The 18,544-nt window shown below is 49.1% G+C and overlaps 1 protein-coding gene across 1 annotated transcript in view; it reads left to right on the forward strand.

Annotated features, from left to right (window-relative positions):
- Nucleotides 1-585: 585 nt before the first annotated feature.
- LOC109308679 (diacylglycerol kinase beta-like) overlaps nucleotides 586-18,544 on the forward strand; it is a 125,676-nt gene continuing 107,717 nt past the window's right edge. Inside the window, exons 1-3 of the mRNA XM_019533116.1 lie at nucleotides 586-926; nucleotides 9,708-9,784; nucleotides 18,099-18,264. Of these exons, the coding sequence (XP_019388661.1) occupies nucleotides 860-926; nucleotides 9,708-9,784; nucleotides 18,099-18,264 (310 nt within the window). The 5' untranslated portion in view covers nucleotides 586-859. The remainder of the gene's footprint in view (nucleotides 927-9,707; nucleotides 9,785-18,098; nucleotides 18,265-18,544) is intronic.

The following is an 18,544-nucleotide window of genomic DNA, read 5'->3' on the forward strand; positions in this document are numbered from 1 at the left end:
GTGGCCCTCATTCCTCTGATGGCATGGACAGATGAATATGTAGCACCATAGGAGATCAGGGCTGGAAGGGACCTCACGAGGTCATGTAGTCCAGCCCCCTGCTCAAGGCAGGATCATCTCTGATTAAACCACCCCCTCAAGTACTCATGTACCCCAATGTATTTTACTTTGATTTTGAACACTGATGTAAATAACACTGGGATTAGGACTGGACAGACGTGCAGCTTTTTCCAAGGTAAGCTGCATGCAGTAGGATACTATTACTGTGCCACACCTGTAGGTAGCAGGGACAAGATGATACTGTATTGCCCTCAGCTAATGGCTACGCCCAGATGGGTAAGAACAGATATCATCTTCAACCGGCTAATGTATCCCTATAAAGTTTTACTCTTTCAAAGGTACTTCTTTACCAGATTGGTCAAAGTTACTCTACCTAATCTGTCCACTCTTTTTTTTTTAACACTGGTTTCATGCTGATTACACCAGGGTAAATATCGTGTCTGTCCATGCCTGAGTGATTGAGAAGGAAGCAGACAGGCATTGTAAGAGATTGACTTGCTTGCATGTCTTTATAACTTTAGGAGAGAAGACAATGAAGTAGAGTTCATCGCTTGGCTTCTCTGAAGTTTGTCCTCATGGAATCACTCATGTCATGGTCATGAAGATGGCTGTGAAAGAAGAGACCTCAGCACTAGCCCTGGAGGTGATGTGAAGTATGTACCTTGCTCCCTGTGACACTGTGGACATGGAACTACAGCAATGAACCCAGACAGCTCCTAACTCCAAAGATAACCCCTTGGCGTGGATCTTTATTCCCCCTTTATTGTGGACTTGGTCTTCCCAAGGGCTCACCTGAAAAATGAGTGATGGTGTGTGGATCTCCCTCAGTCCGACAGAGTTTGCTCAACTCCAGCAATACACTGATTGTAAGTTCCATGACTCTTCCTTGGCTCTGTTGCCATTTTTACTATCATCATGGATTGCTTGTGTGGGGGCAGGGTGAGTGCTCCTGAACCCACATCTTGTATGCAAGACAGTTCATGTTCTCCTCTTCATGGTGTCAGTACCCAGAGCCCATCCCATGGTACAGAACCTCTGTAGACAGGGAACGTGCACATGGAAGTTTTATGAGGTGCTACCGTATATCCTATAGGTGCTACCAGTAACCTGCGTTCCATGGAGCAAACGAATGTGTATCTCTGTGGTTCTCCAGCACATTTGGGCTGAGGTCTGGCCTGTCCCAAGTCACAGTCCTGAGTGTCACAGGTCAGGCAGGTTATGTTTGTAAAAGTGGTAGTGACCTGAGGTGCTTTTGGTCACTCGATCCACATGCATGGATGCAACAGCATGTGTAGAGGGTGAGGAGAGGCCTGCTGCTGTTTGGCAGGAGTCGTTCTCAGCTTTGTCCATCACAAAGAACTCATCAGAACTGCCCTGTGCGTTATACTTATGTAAAGTTTGCATAAACCTTGCTCCTTCAGCCCCAGAGACCGGGGCTGACTGGGAAAATCTCTTCCCTGCCCCACGACAAACAAGAACAACAAGATGAAATCTTTCTGGGGCCAGTCTAACGTCATTATTAGGCGTCTGCATCACTGATTAAGGAAGGATGTTTCTAGTGCTTGCAGCAACATATACAGTAGCTTTAGTGCACTTATTCTTGCACTAGTCCCTTCAGACTTCTCACAGATGTTCCTGCTTTTAGGCACTGGCAGTTCCTTCCCTTTGCATTTCAATCTATGTGGATCTGAGATGAGTAATTCAGGTTAGCTGCACCAGAGAGCCCCTCCAAGCTCCCTTCCTGGAACCACAAGCCCAACTCCCATTAGAAAATTTGGGGGATTAAGCCTTCCCAAATATATTTGATAGCCACAATAGCGATGACATAATGTGAGTCTGAAACGAATTCTGCTTCCATTGCAGCGGGGAGTGGAAGTTCAGCTTGGGAACAGCTACAGTGGTAATGCTACTCCCTTGAGAAGAACTCGCTGGGTATCACTGCTAGGGAGCTACCCCTTGCTTTTGGTTTCCACCCACTGATTTACTCCCTACTGTGGCAGATTGAACCTTGTGACTGTTTTGAGGCCCTGGCACTGTGGGAGAGGGGGGAAGCTGTGCATGGATGAGATCAGCGGGACATTAAGAATCACCCAGGGGTTAGAACACGTGCTGGACTGCAAATCCATTTCCTGTGTGATTCAGCGTAGGAATTTGAACCAAGTTTCCCCACCTCAGGTTAGGCCAGGGTCCTGGGAGGTAGGATATGTGGTTTCACATCCCTTCAGGGAGAAGAGAAGATTCAAATCAGCTAGGGGGGTGTGCTGATCCCTGAACTATGTTATGGGAGAGGTACCACCTCTTGTTTCATGCAGTACAGTGTGTGACAGTTGTTCGTAGTTTCAGGGGCAATGTAACGGCGTAACCTCAACTAATCCCAGAACACAGAGTTGTCCCCTGTCCTTTGTGTCCCCTGGGCCAGCAGTTGTCCTTGGTTTCTGAGGCCACTGAGATGCTCTTAGTGCAGAGAGGTCCTTCTGGTTAAGTCATAAGCCCTTCCATTTCAGTGGGAGAAGAGTCTGTATACCCCTATACCCTTGTTCCTGGGCCTCTCTTGGTTTGCTCTGCTCTGTCTTGTAGCAGGGCTTTAGGTCCACCATACAGGGATAGTGCATGTAGTATAGGTTCAGCCATCAGACTGGGTCTGGGGCTTGATAGTCTTCAAAGACCTTTCCTGAGCTTGGTAGGACAGTAGACCATCATTGCCTGGCCACTATAGAGCATTTCAACATTGGTGGCTCCATGGCACTTGTGACAGCAGGCTTTGCAGTCACACAACCCTCTCCTGATCTTTCAGCCATGCTGATAAGGTGCTCTTCTTGGGTATGCCTTAGAAAGGTGCTTTTCTTGGGTATGCGTGATTCAGGGGAAGCCAGAAACAAATGGGGCTGAGCCTAGGCTTCCTAAAAGGCAAGCTTACCTGTGATAGTCAGACCACCTGCTGCCCTGTTAGCTGCAAATGGAAAGTACCTGTCTGTTGAAAAAATGTGAATGATATAGGAAAACACCCAATGGTTTACCAAGAGATGGTTCAAAACAGCTCGCGTGCATGTCAATCCAGTAGGCTTTTCCTAAATTCATTAAGCCGTTTTACTCATTTTGAAGTTTGTACCTGTCAAGTCTTTGCAATAATTATATACAGCATTTTTTCAAAGGACAAATGGCAAGAGTCAAGCAACAGCTTGCATATAAAACTGTCTCTGGAGAGGGAGAATTTCAATTCAGAGGCTCACACAAGCCTGACAACCTAGAGCTAGTGTGGTTAAGAAACAAAAGTTTCTGTAGCCAGAGGAGATGAGTTTCCAGTAAATATATACACTGGGGAACACGCAGGAGTCATAGCAGAAAGAACAGAATATTTTTAGTTCATACTTATCAAGAATGAGATTCATGACTTTGAGGAGGATAAAGAAATAAAACATCAAGAAAGGCCATAAAAAAATAAATCTTCATAAGATATGGCTGAGAGTCAAAAGGTGATGATGTATGTGGAATAGCAGCATCTGAATCCAGGCCTGTGTTTTATTTAATAACAGACCATAACAAGCTGGTTGTACTGTTAAATCCCCCAAAATATACAACATCTTTATTTTATTAATAAAAGTTTGGCAAAAAAACCCATGGTCTGGAACTCAGAGAGATGAGTTGTAAGAAAGCCACTAACTTTATCTGCACAAGAGTTATTCAAGAGCTAACAGGGGAAAGTGATATTTTACAAAAGTGTGAGTAGTGTCTGCCTTTCCAGACCGCATTTGGCCTTGTCCTATGTTCCACAAATGACTAACAGCATAAACGTTGGTGGTTTTTAATGCTAGATGCATTGTGAGTATGCAGTACCTTTCCTGTATTGTTAAAAAGAGAAAGATTTCTTTCTCCCTTTACTACTTAATCCAGATAGATGCAAAATTCAAATACTGTGTTTCTCATAAGTTCTCCTTTAAAGTGCATCATATTTAAATTGAAGTTTGGCATTGTTTTTTATTTCCTTAAGTCTCTTGTACATTTTCCTAAATTCGACATGGTCCTGGAGATGACCATAAATTGCATCTGACTGGAGGGTCTGGTGGTGGGGCTACTCATGGCAGGAAGCTCCGATAAAATGCCACGCTGTTGCAACTTCCAGTGAGGCCAGGATAGGGCACATCAAAACCCTAGTTTCCACTGCCATGTGGGTGCTCTTTGTTTGGAGAAAATCTAAGGGACATCAGACAGAAACGTGCCCTTGCTGAGGCATCAGGCAGTCAGCAGCAGTTCTCATCTGTTGTCCTCTCACAGAAGCTACAGCCATCGAGGCACCGAACACCTGGATTCGGTCTTGCCTTTGGATTCTGTCTCGTTGGTCTAAAGCGGGGTTGGTATGTCTAGGGCAGCCTGCACTCCTTCCTACCCTTGCCTAGGCGTACATGCTGAACGTCTTGGTGTGATGGTCACATAAACCTCTTGCGCGTACACCATGATCCAGGGGATAGATGGTTACCAAGACATGGATTTGGAAGATGGTAGCTTTGATTCAGGCTGTGCTGTTCATATTTAATTTGGTGGGCTGGAACAGGTCCATTCTTCTCCTGATAGCTCTAGTGGTGGGTCTCCCACATGCAGAGAAGGGCATCCCTGACATGCTGCCTCTAGCATCTCACTGGTGGAAAACCCCCACCAGTTTGATGCTAGGAGATAGCAGCAAAAAGCTGCACTCGAGGCACGGCTGCAGCACCGCAGACCTGAGTAGGGAGTGCTGCAGACTGTGCCAAGCCCATTCTTCCTGCACACAACTCCTGACTTGGTGTTACAGGCTCTCCTCAGTGAGGCAGCAGGTGCATGGCAATCAGCCCACTCTCAGCCTGCTCTCCAACAGGTAGCTAGTGCTGTATCAAGGTAGTGCTGCTGTGTCCTTTTGGGCTGTCATGCCTCTGGTGCAGGAGCCCTTTAGTGAGGTAAACAAAACTTCCCTTTCCTGGTGGACTGACCTATGTGGATCTTGAGCAGATGTGATCCCTGAGGGGCCACATGTGGGAACAAATACACTTCCTGCATGGTTGGGCCCACTTGGAACAGGATAGCTCTAAATTTCCCATTCCTTTCCCTTTGCTCCCCTAAACCCCCAGACAGCTCTTGGTTGGGTACAGAGTTCCCTTCTCTGTGGTCTCCTATGTTACAGGAGACTCAAAGAAGGGCTAGAAGAAAAACTTGCTAAGGCCAGAGGCAGACAGTTAAAGAAGAGGATATTCCTTTTTGCTGAGCTGTTGACATTTTAGGGTGTCAGGCAACCCTCCACCTCAGATGCCAGCAGTGCAAAGGCAGGAAGACCAGGGCTTCTAGTCTTTCCCTGTGGCACTTTCTGCAATGGGAAGGTGCTTCTTGGAAATTTGTAGCTTAGAATTATTTCAGTCTCGCCATTTACCATTCCTCCATTGTTCAGTAATGGCTGTCAGTGCCTCACTCCTGCTTCACAGGCCAGACCTTTAGGGCACCTACTTTTGCTTTTAAATTTCTTTATGTTGCTTTACAGACCATCTGTATGTTAGCCACGGGCCTCTTTTGTTTGGCTGCCTGTTTGGCATCTCATGACCCCCCTGGTCCCCTTCACTAAGCAGTAATCCCTGTTGCCCCTTTGGAACAGGCTTTCTTTTGTTTAGCTTGGTGCCCTAGCTAGATCTCTACATACCTGGCCTGTGCCTCAGGCCCCTTCTTGCTTACCTTGCATGCTTTCTGCCTCCACCACTTGGTCTGCCCAGTATGCCCCCTTCCCCTGAAACTGCTTTGTCTGCTGTGTGAGTGTCATCCCTGGCCCTCTGCTTGGGTCTAGGGCAGTCCCACTGTGCACATGGTGACCCCTTCACTTGGGGTAGGTCTTTCCAGGTTGCCAACTTCTCCAGTCCTGCACAGGCCCATAGCCAGGGACAGGTGCAGCCTCTTCTTGCTGACTCTGATGGATCTCTCCCATGTAAAGAAGAGCATCACTGACATGCTGCCTCTAGCATCCTACCCTTAGTTTTCTGTGGGAGGGGAAGGCTCTTGTACAGGGGCAGTAAGTCCCCACTCTGAGGAGGAGTCTCTTCACCAGACTGCACCCATGAGGCCGCTCCCTGAGGGGCAGCAGGAAGGCAAGGAAGTTAGCAGCTGGCGGCTGGGCAGGTATGAGAGATGTGGTGTGTGGTGGAGAGCCTGCACCGGGCGGGGTAGCCTGCAAGATGAGGGCACGGAGCAGGGTTTGGTCAGAGAGAGGGAGGGAGGAATCATAGTTGAAATCACAGACAGTGAGGGTTGGAAGGGACCTCAGGAGGTCACATCTAGTCCAACGCCCTGCTCAAAGCAGGACCAGCCCAGAAAGGAAAGGTTGGCCTGTAAAGATTACTAAAGGGAGAGGTGGCAGAGCCAGTATCACATTCACCCTGCGGTGGTCATGCCGCTGGGGGTGTGGAGAGGGAGCCTGGCCTGTTTCCTGGTTCAGGTAGTCCATCCCCCTAGCATCTAGCCATGCATACTGTTGCAGCTCTAGCATGTGGGGCCTCTCTCCTCTGGACACGTGTAGAAACCCTGCCCAGCTCACTTCCTCGGTAGAAGCCAGTGCCAACCAGGGGTGCCACCGGGAAATGGGTTTGTGGCCTTGGGTCAGTCCTGAGCCAGCAGGGGTGTGCATGTTTGAGACCCCCACCCTGGCGGGTGCCATTATACACTACCTTCGGCAAAGGGAAAGGATTGGAAAGGCTACAAGCATCTCCTGGCAGGAGCCAGGGCAGCAGGCAGGCTGGTTGCTTCCACTTTTCCCTGGTTACCTCCCAATCCCCTGACTCTTGACTCCAGTTTGCACCTTGTCTGCTCCTGATCCCCCTGCGTTGTGACCCTCTGTGCTCAAGCCCTGACCTCCCAGGTCCCTCTTGTACCTCTAATGCTTCCTGGTGCTCACAACAGAGGGGCGTCTGTAAGTCAAGATGGGGGCAGCGTAAGAGTGGCACTGGCTAGCCTGTTCCATGCCTCTGGACTACCCAGAGCAGGAAGCTCATCACCTTTCCCCTTCTCAGCACCCAAGTTTGGGTCACTCTTGGGTCAGCTCTGTGGGGTTCTGTTCTGAGGAGGGATCTCCATGCTGCACAGTTCTCCTTCATGGGCACCTGGCAATTTCTTTAGGCTTTTCCTTTTTCTGTATCCAGGCAGAAGTTTTTCCCCTCTAGTTTTCTCCCCCTCTGGCAGGGAGAGGACTTGTAAGAATAGGAGTCCGCAGGAAACTGCTATTTGAAAAAAAATGTAGTAGTATAGAAGGCCTAGCTGTGACTGAAGGGGCCGCCGCACATCATGTACGGTCTCCCACAGTCCAATAGAGATTGCTTCCACATCCTTGAACATGCTGGACCAGAGGAAACTTCAGCTTAAGGCTTCTCTTAAAATCCCCAACCTACCCAAGGCTCTTTCATATCTTATTTACTCACAGTAAATCCCTGAAGACAGTCAAGTGCATTGTCAGGTTCACGGAGAAAGCTAGGACTGGGTCCAAGGCACCCACTGTGTTCAGGTGGATGTATCCAGTAGGTTGTGAGACCTCTAAACTGTTGAAAGAACTTCCTTCTTCTGTTTTTAAGTAATGGTGGTATTATTCCCTCCTGATCTTTAGCGGTTCTCTTATCTCCTGCTTTGAAATGCAGGTGTTGCCTTGGCTGGATACAAATTTGGGGAGAAAAATTGACGGATTCTCTCTTCTTTCTTTCTTTCATTAAAACTCTTGGTCAGGTGGGGGAAGAAAGAGGAGGAAAAGCAAAAATCAAACAATGCTACCCTCAAAGAAGCAGTGTTTTTCCCCTGGGTTCAGTAGTAATAAATGACTAAGTAGATAAAAAAACAAAAACATCTATGGCCGGATCCTATTTCACCTGTTAGGCATGTGTGTGACCTAGTGTGATCCTATCCCACCCTGTTCTAATCCCTGAGAATCGGTTTCTGTTATCTTGGCCTTAAGACCTCATTGCAAAAACAGCAAGGAGGAGGAGGACTCCCCACCTATTGCATTAAGTTGTTCATGGACTTGAGCGGAGTGGAATAGGATCACAGTTGGTACGACAGGATCTGCCCCAAAGGCCCCTGCTTGCTGGTGTGTTGTATAGGTTCTGTAGGCTGGGCATCTCCAGCAGCAGTTTCCGTCCTTCCACCATCCTCCCACTCGGCTCTCTGGGTGCCACGTACCTGACCCCTCTATTACAGGAGCCCCTTCCCTAAGCATTGGGATTTGTAAATCCTCCACTGGCCCCTTCCATCCTACCAGGTTCATCCTCTTCCCACCTATGCCAGGAGACGCGCATCTCCCCCTCCATCATGTTTGCTACTTCACTCTTTCCTCCTGGGAGATGAGTCGCTCAGACTACAAACAGATGTTGTTTCTGAGTCTGCAGCACATCTGAGCTGATTGATTGGCAGGTCCAGATGTTTCCCAGGGCTGCTGTTTTGTAGGATTGGGGCCCTGCTACTCCCAGGGCTTCAGGGGATGATCCTCTGGATTGATGGCCCTGGGAGCCTGGCCCCAACCTGAAGCACATGTATGCAAGCTGCGTAAACTATTAATAGGCTTCTCACACTAACATTTTTGGGCATTTGGGGCATTAACAAGGGCCAGGGATGTCTGTTTACGCATGTTTTGTGTCTACAAACAGATGTCACCAGGTGGCATCTGCCTGGTGCATAGAATGACCGACTATTTCTCTGTCATGGCAGGCATGGCACTAGCAGTGCCCTCACCTTTTCTGCTTCTACCTATGGCATGTTATGGGTCTCCTCCATGTTCTAGGTATTGTGTCTTATGGTTTTGGGTGAGAGATTAAACAGTTGAGCGGGGAAATTCCCTGAGCAAATGATTGCCTGTAAACACAGAGGTCGATAGACCAGGAAGCCCCTTCCATTTCTGTGTTCCTGTGACTCTCCTAATGGTGGGGATGGGCAGAGATGACACAGGAGCATCCTTAGTAAAAGATAGTAACTGGATCCAGCCACCTGGTTTTTAACCTGCAGACAAACGCAGTGCTGTTTGAGGCTGGGGCTATAGGACATAGAGCCAGGAGTCTTCAGAGGTCCCCCATTTTCTCCCTTTCCATTTTGCAGTTGTCATCACCTACTGACACCTACAGCATTTCCTGAGATATTGGAATTCATTAGGTGGTTGTTCAGAAGCTGTCATGGTACCAAAAGACATACAGGCAGAAATGCCACAAAAGGGAGCATGTGGCCTTGCAGACTTCGGGGAATAGTTTATAGACTACCAGAATGGGTCAGTCTTTGGCAAAGTTTACTAGTCAGAATTGATCTTTTGCCTCCTCATCTTAGACATCTGGGTCAGCAGTTAGCGAGGCAGGTGGTGCTCTAAGCAGCTCACCCTGCCTGCACATTGTGAAGCTATAGAGTGAGGTTAAAAAAAATTAAGAGCTGATCCTCTGTGACTGGCAAATGTCATTTAAATGGATCACGGAGTACTAGGTGTCTACAACAGAGGAAGAAGCATTGTGGGCAGGTATGTAAATGGTACCCTTTGTAGCAACCTACTAGACCTGTTTGCCCTGTGATTAGGTGGAGGAATTAATGTTTCTGGGAAAGCTTATGACATCGTGTCCGTTTCCTCCTCTGTTGAATCAGCAGTGCTGTGGTGCTTATTGCTGTGGGTTCTTTCTTCCTAGATTCTAGTAAGAAACTCAAGGATGTCTTGGAAGAGTTCCACGGGGATGGAGTCCTCTCCAAATATAACCCAGAACAGGTAAGGGCCTTTATATTCTGAACTTCTGAAACCAGCATGTTACATATTCATCCCCTTCTGTAAAACCTTACAGGAGTAACTGGGGTAAGTACATCCCTGGCCCATCCCAGTATCCCCTTCTCAGCTGCTGTGTTCTCAGGGTGGAGTCAGGTGATTCTCACATTCTCAGGGTTTCATTTCCTTGTATATCAAGTGTAACTACCTTAGCAGGTGCAATATATCCAGTGCCTGTGAGTCTGCTTCCAACGGCAGCAATAGCAGTGGTGAGTGCTGAATGGACATCTCTGATTTAGCTAGTCTATAAGGTGCAAATCTACCCTGTCTTCTGAGTGACCAAACAACCATCTTAAAGCACAGCAAAAGGCAAAGGTGTTTAAAAAAACCCCTGTTCTTCGCACATTAATTAGTCTATTTGCACACTGGCCACTCTCTAAGGCTCACTGCTCCCTGGAGCTGGAGACGGGATGGCTGTTTTCAGACACCCCTACAGACCACATTGGCACTTACTGACAAAATCTCTGGACTATGCTTGGCTACTACCCTCCTCACTACCACCACAGTAGCCAAGCCAATTACTGTTTGTGTGTAATAGCCCTTTGTTCCAGTAATGCTCAGCTTTGGCAAAACAAGACTCATGGCTGGTTAGTGAAAAGCAGTAGGATCTTTGAAGCTGTCTTCTCTCATTGTCTTCCAAGTGTGCACCTGGATGTTTTTACTAGGGACCTTTCTTCTCCAGTCCCACTAAATTGTAGAGGTACATTAAATATCCCAATGCCACAGCATAAGTAATAGTGTCTTTCAGTGCGTAGGTTATATAAATGTGTTCTTAGGTTACCACAAAGCCTGTTCACCTCTGTCACAAAGAGGTGGGCAGGTCTCCCATCCCTTCTCATCAGAGATATTTGATCTCCAATCTCAGCTGCTTGTTGTGATGCCATTTACCTAAACATCGATTCTTCCACCCCCACCTTTCCCTTCCTCCCCGTCTATTAGGGGAGCAGTGTGCTTCCCTAATGCAGTTTTTCTCTCTTCATGCAAATACTTCTTCAGCTATTAGCAAAGCTGGGACAATGGGCCATCCTAGTGGAATAAGTATGGGGAAAGCCTTTGCTTTGTTACACCTCTCCCAGGAGGAGGTTTGTCTTTTGTTAGAGGATGCTTTTAGAAAGGCTTATGAGCACGCCAGTATGACAGAACCTATAGCAGGGGTCATAATTATAAATCATTAGAAATAAGGTGATTAAGCAAATCAGTGGGCTGCACCTGGCTCCGAGGCACTAAAAGCTACAGAGCTATTCAAGATCACAGTAGGAACCCAAATCAGAACGCATGGGCTGACATTATGTGGGGCCCAGTCACAAAGGGAATTGGGGGAAAAACTTCTTGTCACCAAAGGTAATTATGCGTGGAAGAGAGCAACAAAGGTGCTGAGAGAGCTGTGGCTGTGAGCATATTGAAGGGAGAAGTAAACAGGCATTAGGAGGAAAATAGGACAAGGTCCAAATGCTGGGTTGTGGGTGGACCTAAGAGGTCCTCACAGCTTCCTGCCAAGCACGTCTATGGCTGTTCCAAGCTTGTGACATGGCCTCTTTCCAGGAGCCTATTCTCCTGGCACAGTGGGGACTCATGTAGGTGTGAAGCTTTTTGGGAGAAATTAGGATAATGACTAATTACATTCAAATGTCTTCAAAGTGCAGAGCAGCCTGGGGGAAGAGGGGGTTGGCCCTTGGATAAAAATGGAAAAGGGCTGGTTTTCCTCCCATATCTCTTTTTTTGGGAGTTTTAGTAAACAGAGTCCTTCTGCACTTACCTCTGTGATTTACCAGGGAAAACATTCTTTGGCCCTTGCCACAATCTTCCCTTACCACATCCCCTGAGATGCCTGAGCATGTGGGTGAAGCTTAGTAGGCTTGCTGACCTTGCTCCCAGCGTGTTGACCGGCTGGACTTACTCTTGGGGGTGGGAGGGATCTGTAGCCAGGAGCCTTCACTTGGTCCAACTAACTCTTCCAGCTGGTTAAAAATGAAAATGTGCCTGGAAGACTTTGGCTCATTGGACACTTGACATCTCCCTCATGAATCAGTTTACAATGTATTATTTAACACTCTTGTTTCTAATGTGGCTGAGTTCCTTTGCATTATTCCTGTGTCTCGTTGGTCTTCCCAACACTTCCAAGTTCTGGAGGATTTGCAAGACTCATTAGTGTTTCACTTAACTGCAATTCTTAGGGTTTAAGGAGTGTTAATTAAGATTGGATTTAATATGGACCCTTTCAGCATGCTGTTAGATCCCAGTCTCCCCCTACAACTTAATGCTGCTTGTTGCTACCTGTCACCTGTTATCGTCAATATTCAGTCACAATGGGAGGGGAAAGAAAGCTGAGGAGGTGCGAGGAGAATGTCTCTGAAGAGGCACAGCTGTACAGACAGCTGCTAAAGGCCTGAGCTATATCATAAGCTTGGTTTTATATATTTATAAAGGTTTAGTTGTATACTTGTAACCTGAGCAAAATAGGGTCTAGGAATGAAGTCCTGCAGCAAACCTAGCCAAGAAGTCCATCTTGGGCTAGATTAAGGGCAGATAGGTGCCCATGTCTAGTATTTAGACACTGGCAACATTTGCAAAACCTTCCTCCTGCAGCTGCTGCCTAAATCTGGAGACATCAAAAGTCCATGGTAAAGTCTCATAGGCTCTTGTGTTTTATGTTGCCTAGATCTTGATAACACCATCAGCATCTACCCCATGCCTCTTCCACCACAGGCTCACAAATAAGGTGGTGGCTGGTCTCTCACATGAAGACTCCAACTCCACAGGTGCATTTTGAGCACACAGACACTCATACAGGACAGCCAGGGGAGGAGGATTCCCCCTTTACAGGGATGCTCAATGGTTAGAGCCCTCACCTGAGCCGTAGGAGACTTGATTTAACTCCTCTGCTTTCTCTCCCACACCTCTAGCAAGTCTCCGGACTGCTGGGCTAGAGAATATTCTGAAAGAGAGGCTTTCCCAGTCTCTCCCTGGGTCTCCAGGGTGCAGGGCCCTAATCACTAGGCTGTATTGGCTCTGGCCAAGTGGATGGAGGTGCCTCCTTCCAACCCAGAGTCAGGTGCTTTTGCACTGTAATGGGTGGGGCTTGGGTTCCTCCCCTTGCTCAGAATTTCCTACTGGCTGGATCTGGGGGTCTGCTTGCTCGGTGTACTAGCTTGTGGGAATCCCATTCATGACCTATCTTGTCCCATGGCTCCTAGCAAGAGCCCAGGCACCAAACTCAGGGCTGTGAACTCCACTGGGCACCAGGGCACCTAACAAAGCCAAGTGATCCCACACTTAGTTCCCTGTGGCAAATCTGGCCCTTTGGTACTGGACTAGCTGACCCCAGCCCATCAGCTGCCCTCTTCCCTCAATAGAGTCTTTTTATCTAAGATATTGCTTGCTACTCACTCTAAGTTACCTGCAACTGTGCTGTCATAAAGGCCCTTCATTATGCAGAGGTCTGAAAAATAGCATAGGTGAGACAAGAAAATATTTGGAAACTGGGGCTCTGGTGAGTCATGCATTTGTGCTGGAGGGTATGTGCAGCGATGTCAGCAGAGCAGCACCGAGGTTTCTATTTATGTGCTGCAAACTCTGGTTGGAGCAGCAAAGGCAACCAGTCCTGCAGTTCTGGGTGATTACAGTGTGCTGGTGATGGGAATGCCACCAGAACACTTCCATCACTGGCGAAGTTAAATGATTGAAGTTACTGACTCATGCTTTATTGCTGTCAGGGTGAGGAAAGCTGTTTTGCCAAGGGGAATGCTCCGGTGCCAGGCTTTGGATGGTATGAACAGGTGCAATTCTGGCACCTTTACTGGAGGTCTGCCAATTTATCTCTGCTGGGGGCCCCATCCTGACAACCCATTTTCTGCACAAGATAGCGGATGTCTGAGCAGTGGTCAGAGGCTGCAGTGACGTGTGGCATTAACACCTACATAAATGCACCAGGCTTTATGTGTGTCTGGGATGTCAGGGTCATTTTGTGACAGTTTCCAGCTACTAACACACCTACAATTCCACTAAGACTTCTGGGGCATGGGTACTGGCCTAATCAGAAATACATCCTCATGTACTGAGTTCTGGGGACCAGAGGGACAGCCCTGCCCCCCTGCTGTTGGGAAAACACATCCTCTTTACCTGGCGAGTTTGTGAGGGCCGAGGTCCCAGTTGTCACTGTAGGTCCCGGCCTGGGAAAGCGCCAGGGCCACTGCACCTGGAACCCACTCAACTATAAAGGAAGGCAGACGGTCTTGAGCCTCAGGGTGAGAACCAGGGGGTTGGCCAAGCCATTGCCTTGCAGTGTGGAACTGGGAATGGCGGGGCCCAGTGTCTGGCTTCAGGTTTGTTTGCTGGATGGTTGCTGTGCTTCCTCTCCTTTCCCTTGGGCTGTTTGTCCTCACTCCCCTGCCCTGCTGGCAAGCCATTCCCTCATTGTGTTCTCTCAGCCTTCTGTTTCGTCCCAGGCATGGCTCCCCCCAGCTGTCTTCTCCTGACCACCACCGCCTCATCCCCTCTTTCTATCCTTGGTCCTTCCCATCTGACCTTCCTCCCCGTTCCACCTTCCAGCCCTTTCCCACAATCCCCACCCCTGAGCATACCCATGATGCTCGTGCTGCCAGCTCCCTGCTGCATCTTCGGTCTGGCACTTCTCCCTGGGCCTACCTGGCACACAGGTACTGGGCAGAGCAGACAGCACTCACCAGAGTGAGCTCCAGGAGCAGAGCAGCACCCAGAGCATGGGTGAGAGCTCCAGCACAGCAAACCACATAGGTTCCCAGAGCTTGTGCAGCTCAGCATAGAGACCAGGTCTGGGCAGGAAGCTGGTGGGATCAGCAGAACCACCATGTGGTTATGTTCATATGTGAACTCTCTAAAGGCCTCTCTGCTCCCCTCCTCCACTTTGACCAAGCTCAAGCATTGCAGGAGCGTGATCCCCAGGCTTGCAGTCTTCACCTACAAGGCAAGTGACTGTGTAGGAAGATCAGGGCTCTTTTATTGGGCTCCTTGGGATGAGATTTTTAGGGCACTGTCCTCCTACATTCTTGGTCTTTTCTCTGTAACCAAAAGAGCTATAGGTTTGCTTTGCTGGTAACCTGGGGGCATGGCAGAAAGTGCAAGCTGAAAGAGAGCAAGGCAGCCTGTAGCCAGCAGCAGCTGCCTCAGGGGTGATGAGGAGGAGTGTCACCTGGGTGGGAACCCCTGAGTTGCAAGTCAACCCCTTTACAGGCTGATTGCAGCCCACCCTCTGCCAGTTGGGCAGCCAGCAGGTGGGGTTTTCAGGGCATGGGATTTGCAATGAGCTAGTTCAGTGCCTCCCTGCATGGGGTGTTTCTGCAGGGGAGACTCCCCCTCAACCCCAGTGCTGTCTGTGCTCTTCCTTTTCCCTTCTCACTAAACTCTCCTCTCTGTTTTCTTTGGTTTTTTTTCCTGCAGAAGCAAGACACCTTGAGCCAAGTAAGAGACCTGGCTGCTGCTTGTCTCTGTGGTTTTGGTGTGTGTGGTTGGCTGTTAGCTTCTGCTTTGCATGCTGGCTTCTTCTGCATGTTCAGCTGGGGGTGCTACTAGGGTAACCACATCCCACCCACCCCACATGTCCCTATGGCAAGCAGCTCCCCATAGGAGAAGGGGGCAAACCCCAGGAGGACTGGTCTTAGGAGGACCTAAACAGCAGAGAAACTCCCTTCATTGCTCCCTTCCATACAAGCAAGAGACAGCAAGTCAAATACCCAGGCTTCCCAGCCACCCTCGGCCTTCTGCTGTTCACTAACATCTGAGCTCCCACAAAGAGTGGGAGGTGGTAAGGGGCCTTGTCACAGGCATGCCTCCCCCTGCCCTGGTGTCTGGGCTGTAGAGACAGACAGTTTTGCTCTTTCTCAGCCCAGGGGGTTTCAGTATGTCCCTGCCAGCCCAGAAACGGGGTCTGCATGTTCCACCACAAAACCCATTCTGGGCATCTTCCTCGTTGTGCAGTTTGGAAACTCTTGCCTAGAGTAATGTGGATAGTGATTTACAGAAGCAAGGTTATCTCCTGAGCTGCAGAGTGAAGTCACGCTGTGGAGAACAGAAGTCATTAAATATTTTAGCAGGGCTTTAGCTTTCCAGAAATATCCTTCTACATGGGCGCAATTTCACTCCACTGTGACATGAGCTATTGGGTACCGTGCTCCCGTTAATGGAGATTTTCTTGCCTAGGTACCACAGGCACATCATAATGAAATGTTAAGTGGCAAATCGATTTGGGTAATTTATTTATATATAATTAAATGCAGAAAACTGAGTTAAAGTAGGACTGTGGCTGAGATTTAGTGAGAACAGAAGGCAGGAGCCTGGAGGAATTGATTTATGAGGAAAGATTAAAACAGCTTGGCTGAATGATGAGCCAGTGGGTCATGAGAAGAGACCAAGAAAAGGCCCTGATGCTCCGACTGGCTCCACAGAGTCGGACTCCTGTCTGTGCATGGAGCGCGCTGGGTTCAGTGGGGTTTCACGTGGTTGTGGCAGTCTGCCCTTGTGAGACTGAGGTCTCGCTCTGTGCTAGTTCAATGTGGCAGTTGAAATCTGGCCTTCATTGCACTGCCTTTATCTTATTTATGCCTCTACTATTTCTGCCCCCATCTAGCTACCTTGAAAGGCTTGGCTTAGAAATCCACCCTCAAAGTTGAGACCCAGGGTGAGAAATTTCAGTCCCTAGGGAAACCATCTGGGGGTGGGGGGTCTGTGCTCAGTACTCTCTGAGCCAGCCCTGATGGAGCTACTTTTTACCTGAATCAGTGTGCAGCAAAATCCTTTGTGTATTATCTCCAAAGGGACCATGGCACAGGGAAAGGCTTTGGAGTGGGAGGATTATACCCACTGCCTACAAAACAGGCATGGCAGGAACTGTGTCAAGGGCTTCTCTCCATCAGGACCAGAGGGATACTGGGAAGTTAGCACTGGCTCCTTTTCTGTGGTGCCAGCCACCCCAGTGTGCCAGTCTCCAGCTCCAAGAGCGGCCATGGGGAGAGGGAACCCGAATGTTCCTCACATCCCCTCACCTTTTTCAGTATGACCAAGGAGAAGGATGGGGCCAAGGATTCTTCTTCTGAGGACAGACGAGGCCTGTAGAGAGACGGGCCAAGACAGGGCACTTGTCCTGCCCCAGGAAGGGAAGGGCAGAGTGGGGTCATTCTTCCCTGGCCCAGCTCAGACCCAGTGTAACCAGCAGAGTCCTGGCATGATGACAAAATGACCTTGGTGGGGTATGTCTCAAGGAGGGTCTAGTCTTGCATTTCTGGCATGGACTAAAAAAGCTGGGGATAGACAGAGCTAGGAAACAGTCAGCTCAGAGAGCACATTGCATGCTGGTGAGCAGAGACCTCTCTCCTGGGGTGAATGGGAAAAATTGGGGGGGGTATCGGTGGATCCAGGAAGGGAGTGCTGGGCCCCCCGCCCCCATGGTTGTGTCACATGTCCAGTGAGCTCTGAACTCACTGCCTGGTCAGAGCAGGCTCCTGCTCAGTGTGGCCAGTGACGTTGTTTGGAGTCAGGGCTGGCTAGAGCCCCTGCTCTTGCACAGCTCCAGAGCCTAGAGGTAGATGCTGCTGCTGTTCACCCTTCCCTGAATTGAGCAGCTGGGGAAAGTCAAGGAAGAGCAGTGATGATCCCGAGCCATAGGAAAGCAGGGGCTCTGGGCAGCCCCGTGCTGAGAGCTCACATGTGACACAGCCAAAGTGGAGAGTGTGACTGCTACCTTCACCTGGTGCTCTTCTGCTGGGATGCAGAGGGGAGTGAAAGCAGTTACACAGCCCTCATTCCTTGTGAATCCTTGCTGTGCTGCCTAGCAAGGTGGCTGCCCCTGGATGCCTGGCATGTGTCCCATCACGGGAAGGGTTTCAGAGTCAGAGGCTGAACACGGAGGAGTTCAAAGTGGTCCTGTCCAACCACAGGAGTCGAAATCCTGGGGAAAAGAAGCAGCACAGAGCAGGTGCTGTCCACATGAGAAACCTCCCACAGCAGAGCGTTGAGAGGTTCCTATGAAACAGCGACACGTGTTCCCAAAGCTCCTTTTGCTGCTTCCCGTCTGGGCCAGCAGTTCCCTGTTTTGCGTGCCCTTTGCAGAAGACACTTGCAAAGGCAGGAAAACCGTTTTGTTCTTTCCTGGTTATTGCCTCAGGAGAAAGGCCATGTTTCTGCACAGGTCAAACATTGTGCAGAGGAGGCAAAGGGGTCTCTGTCCTTGCTGTGGGGGGTCCCATGAGGAGGCAGGGCATTTCTAATGGCATCCTTTGCTTCTCCATAGCCCATCGACTATGAGGGCTTCTGGCTCTTCATGAAGACGTACCTGGAGGTGGATATCCCAGAGGAGCTTTGCCAGCACCTTTTCATGTCCTTCAAACGCAAGGTCTGCCAGTATTCCCCAGAGCCGCAGCAGCAAAGTTCTAGCGTCTCTCAGCTCAATGCACTCGGTGAGCAACATGTATCCTATTCCTGTGATATCCCCAGCCCTACCTGCTCCCCACAGCAGCATCTGATGCAGTCACCAGCCATTCCCAATGCTGTTTGCAACCAGACAAGGGGTAGTTAAATGAATTAGGTATAGAAGTTAGCATCCTTCACGGGTGGATCTGTCTGGCCAGTAACAGACAAGTCAGACTCAATGATCTTCAGTTCCCTTCAGGCTTTCAAACTCTGATTTATGCACTTTGTAGGTGTCTGTTTGTTCAGTGTGTTTGTCTAGCAGGCCCT

This window comes from Crocodylus porosus, unplaced genomic scaffold (genome assembly GCF_001723895.1).
Source record: "Crocodylus porosus isolate Cpor-Errol unplaced genomic scaffold, CroPor_comp1, whole genome shotgun sequence".
Classification (NCBI taxonomy): domain Eukaryota; kingdom Metazoa; phylum Chordata; order Crocodylia; family Crocodylidae; genus Crocodylus; species Crocodylus porosus.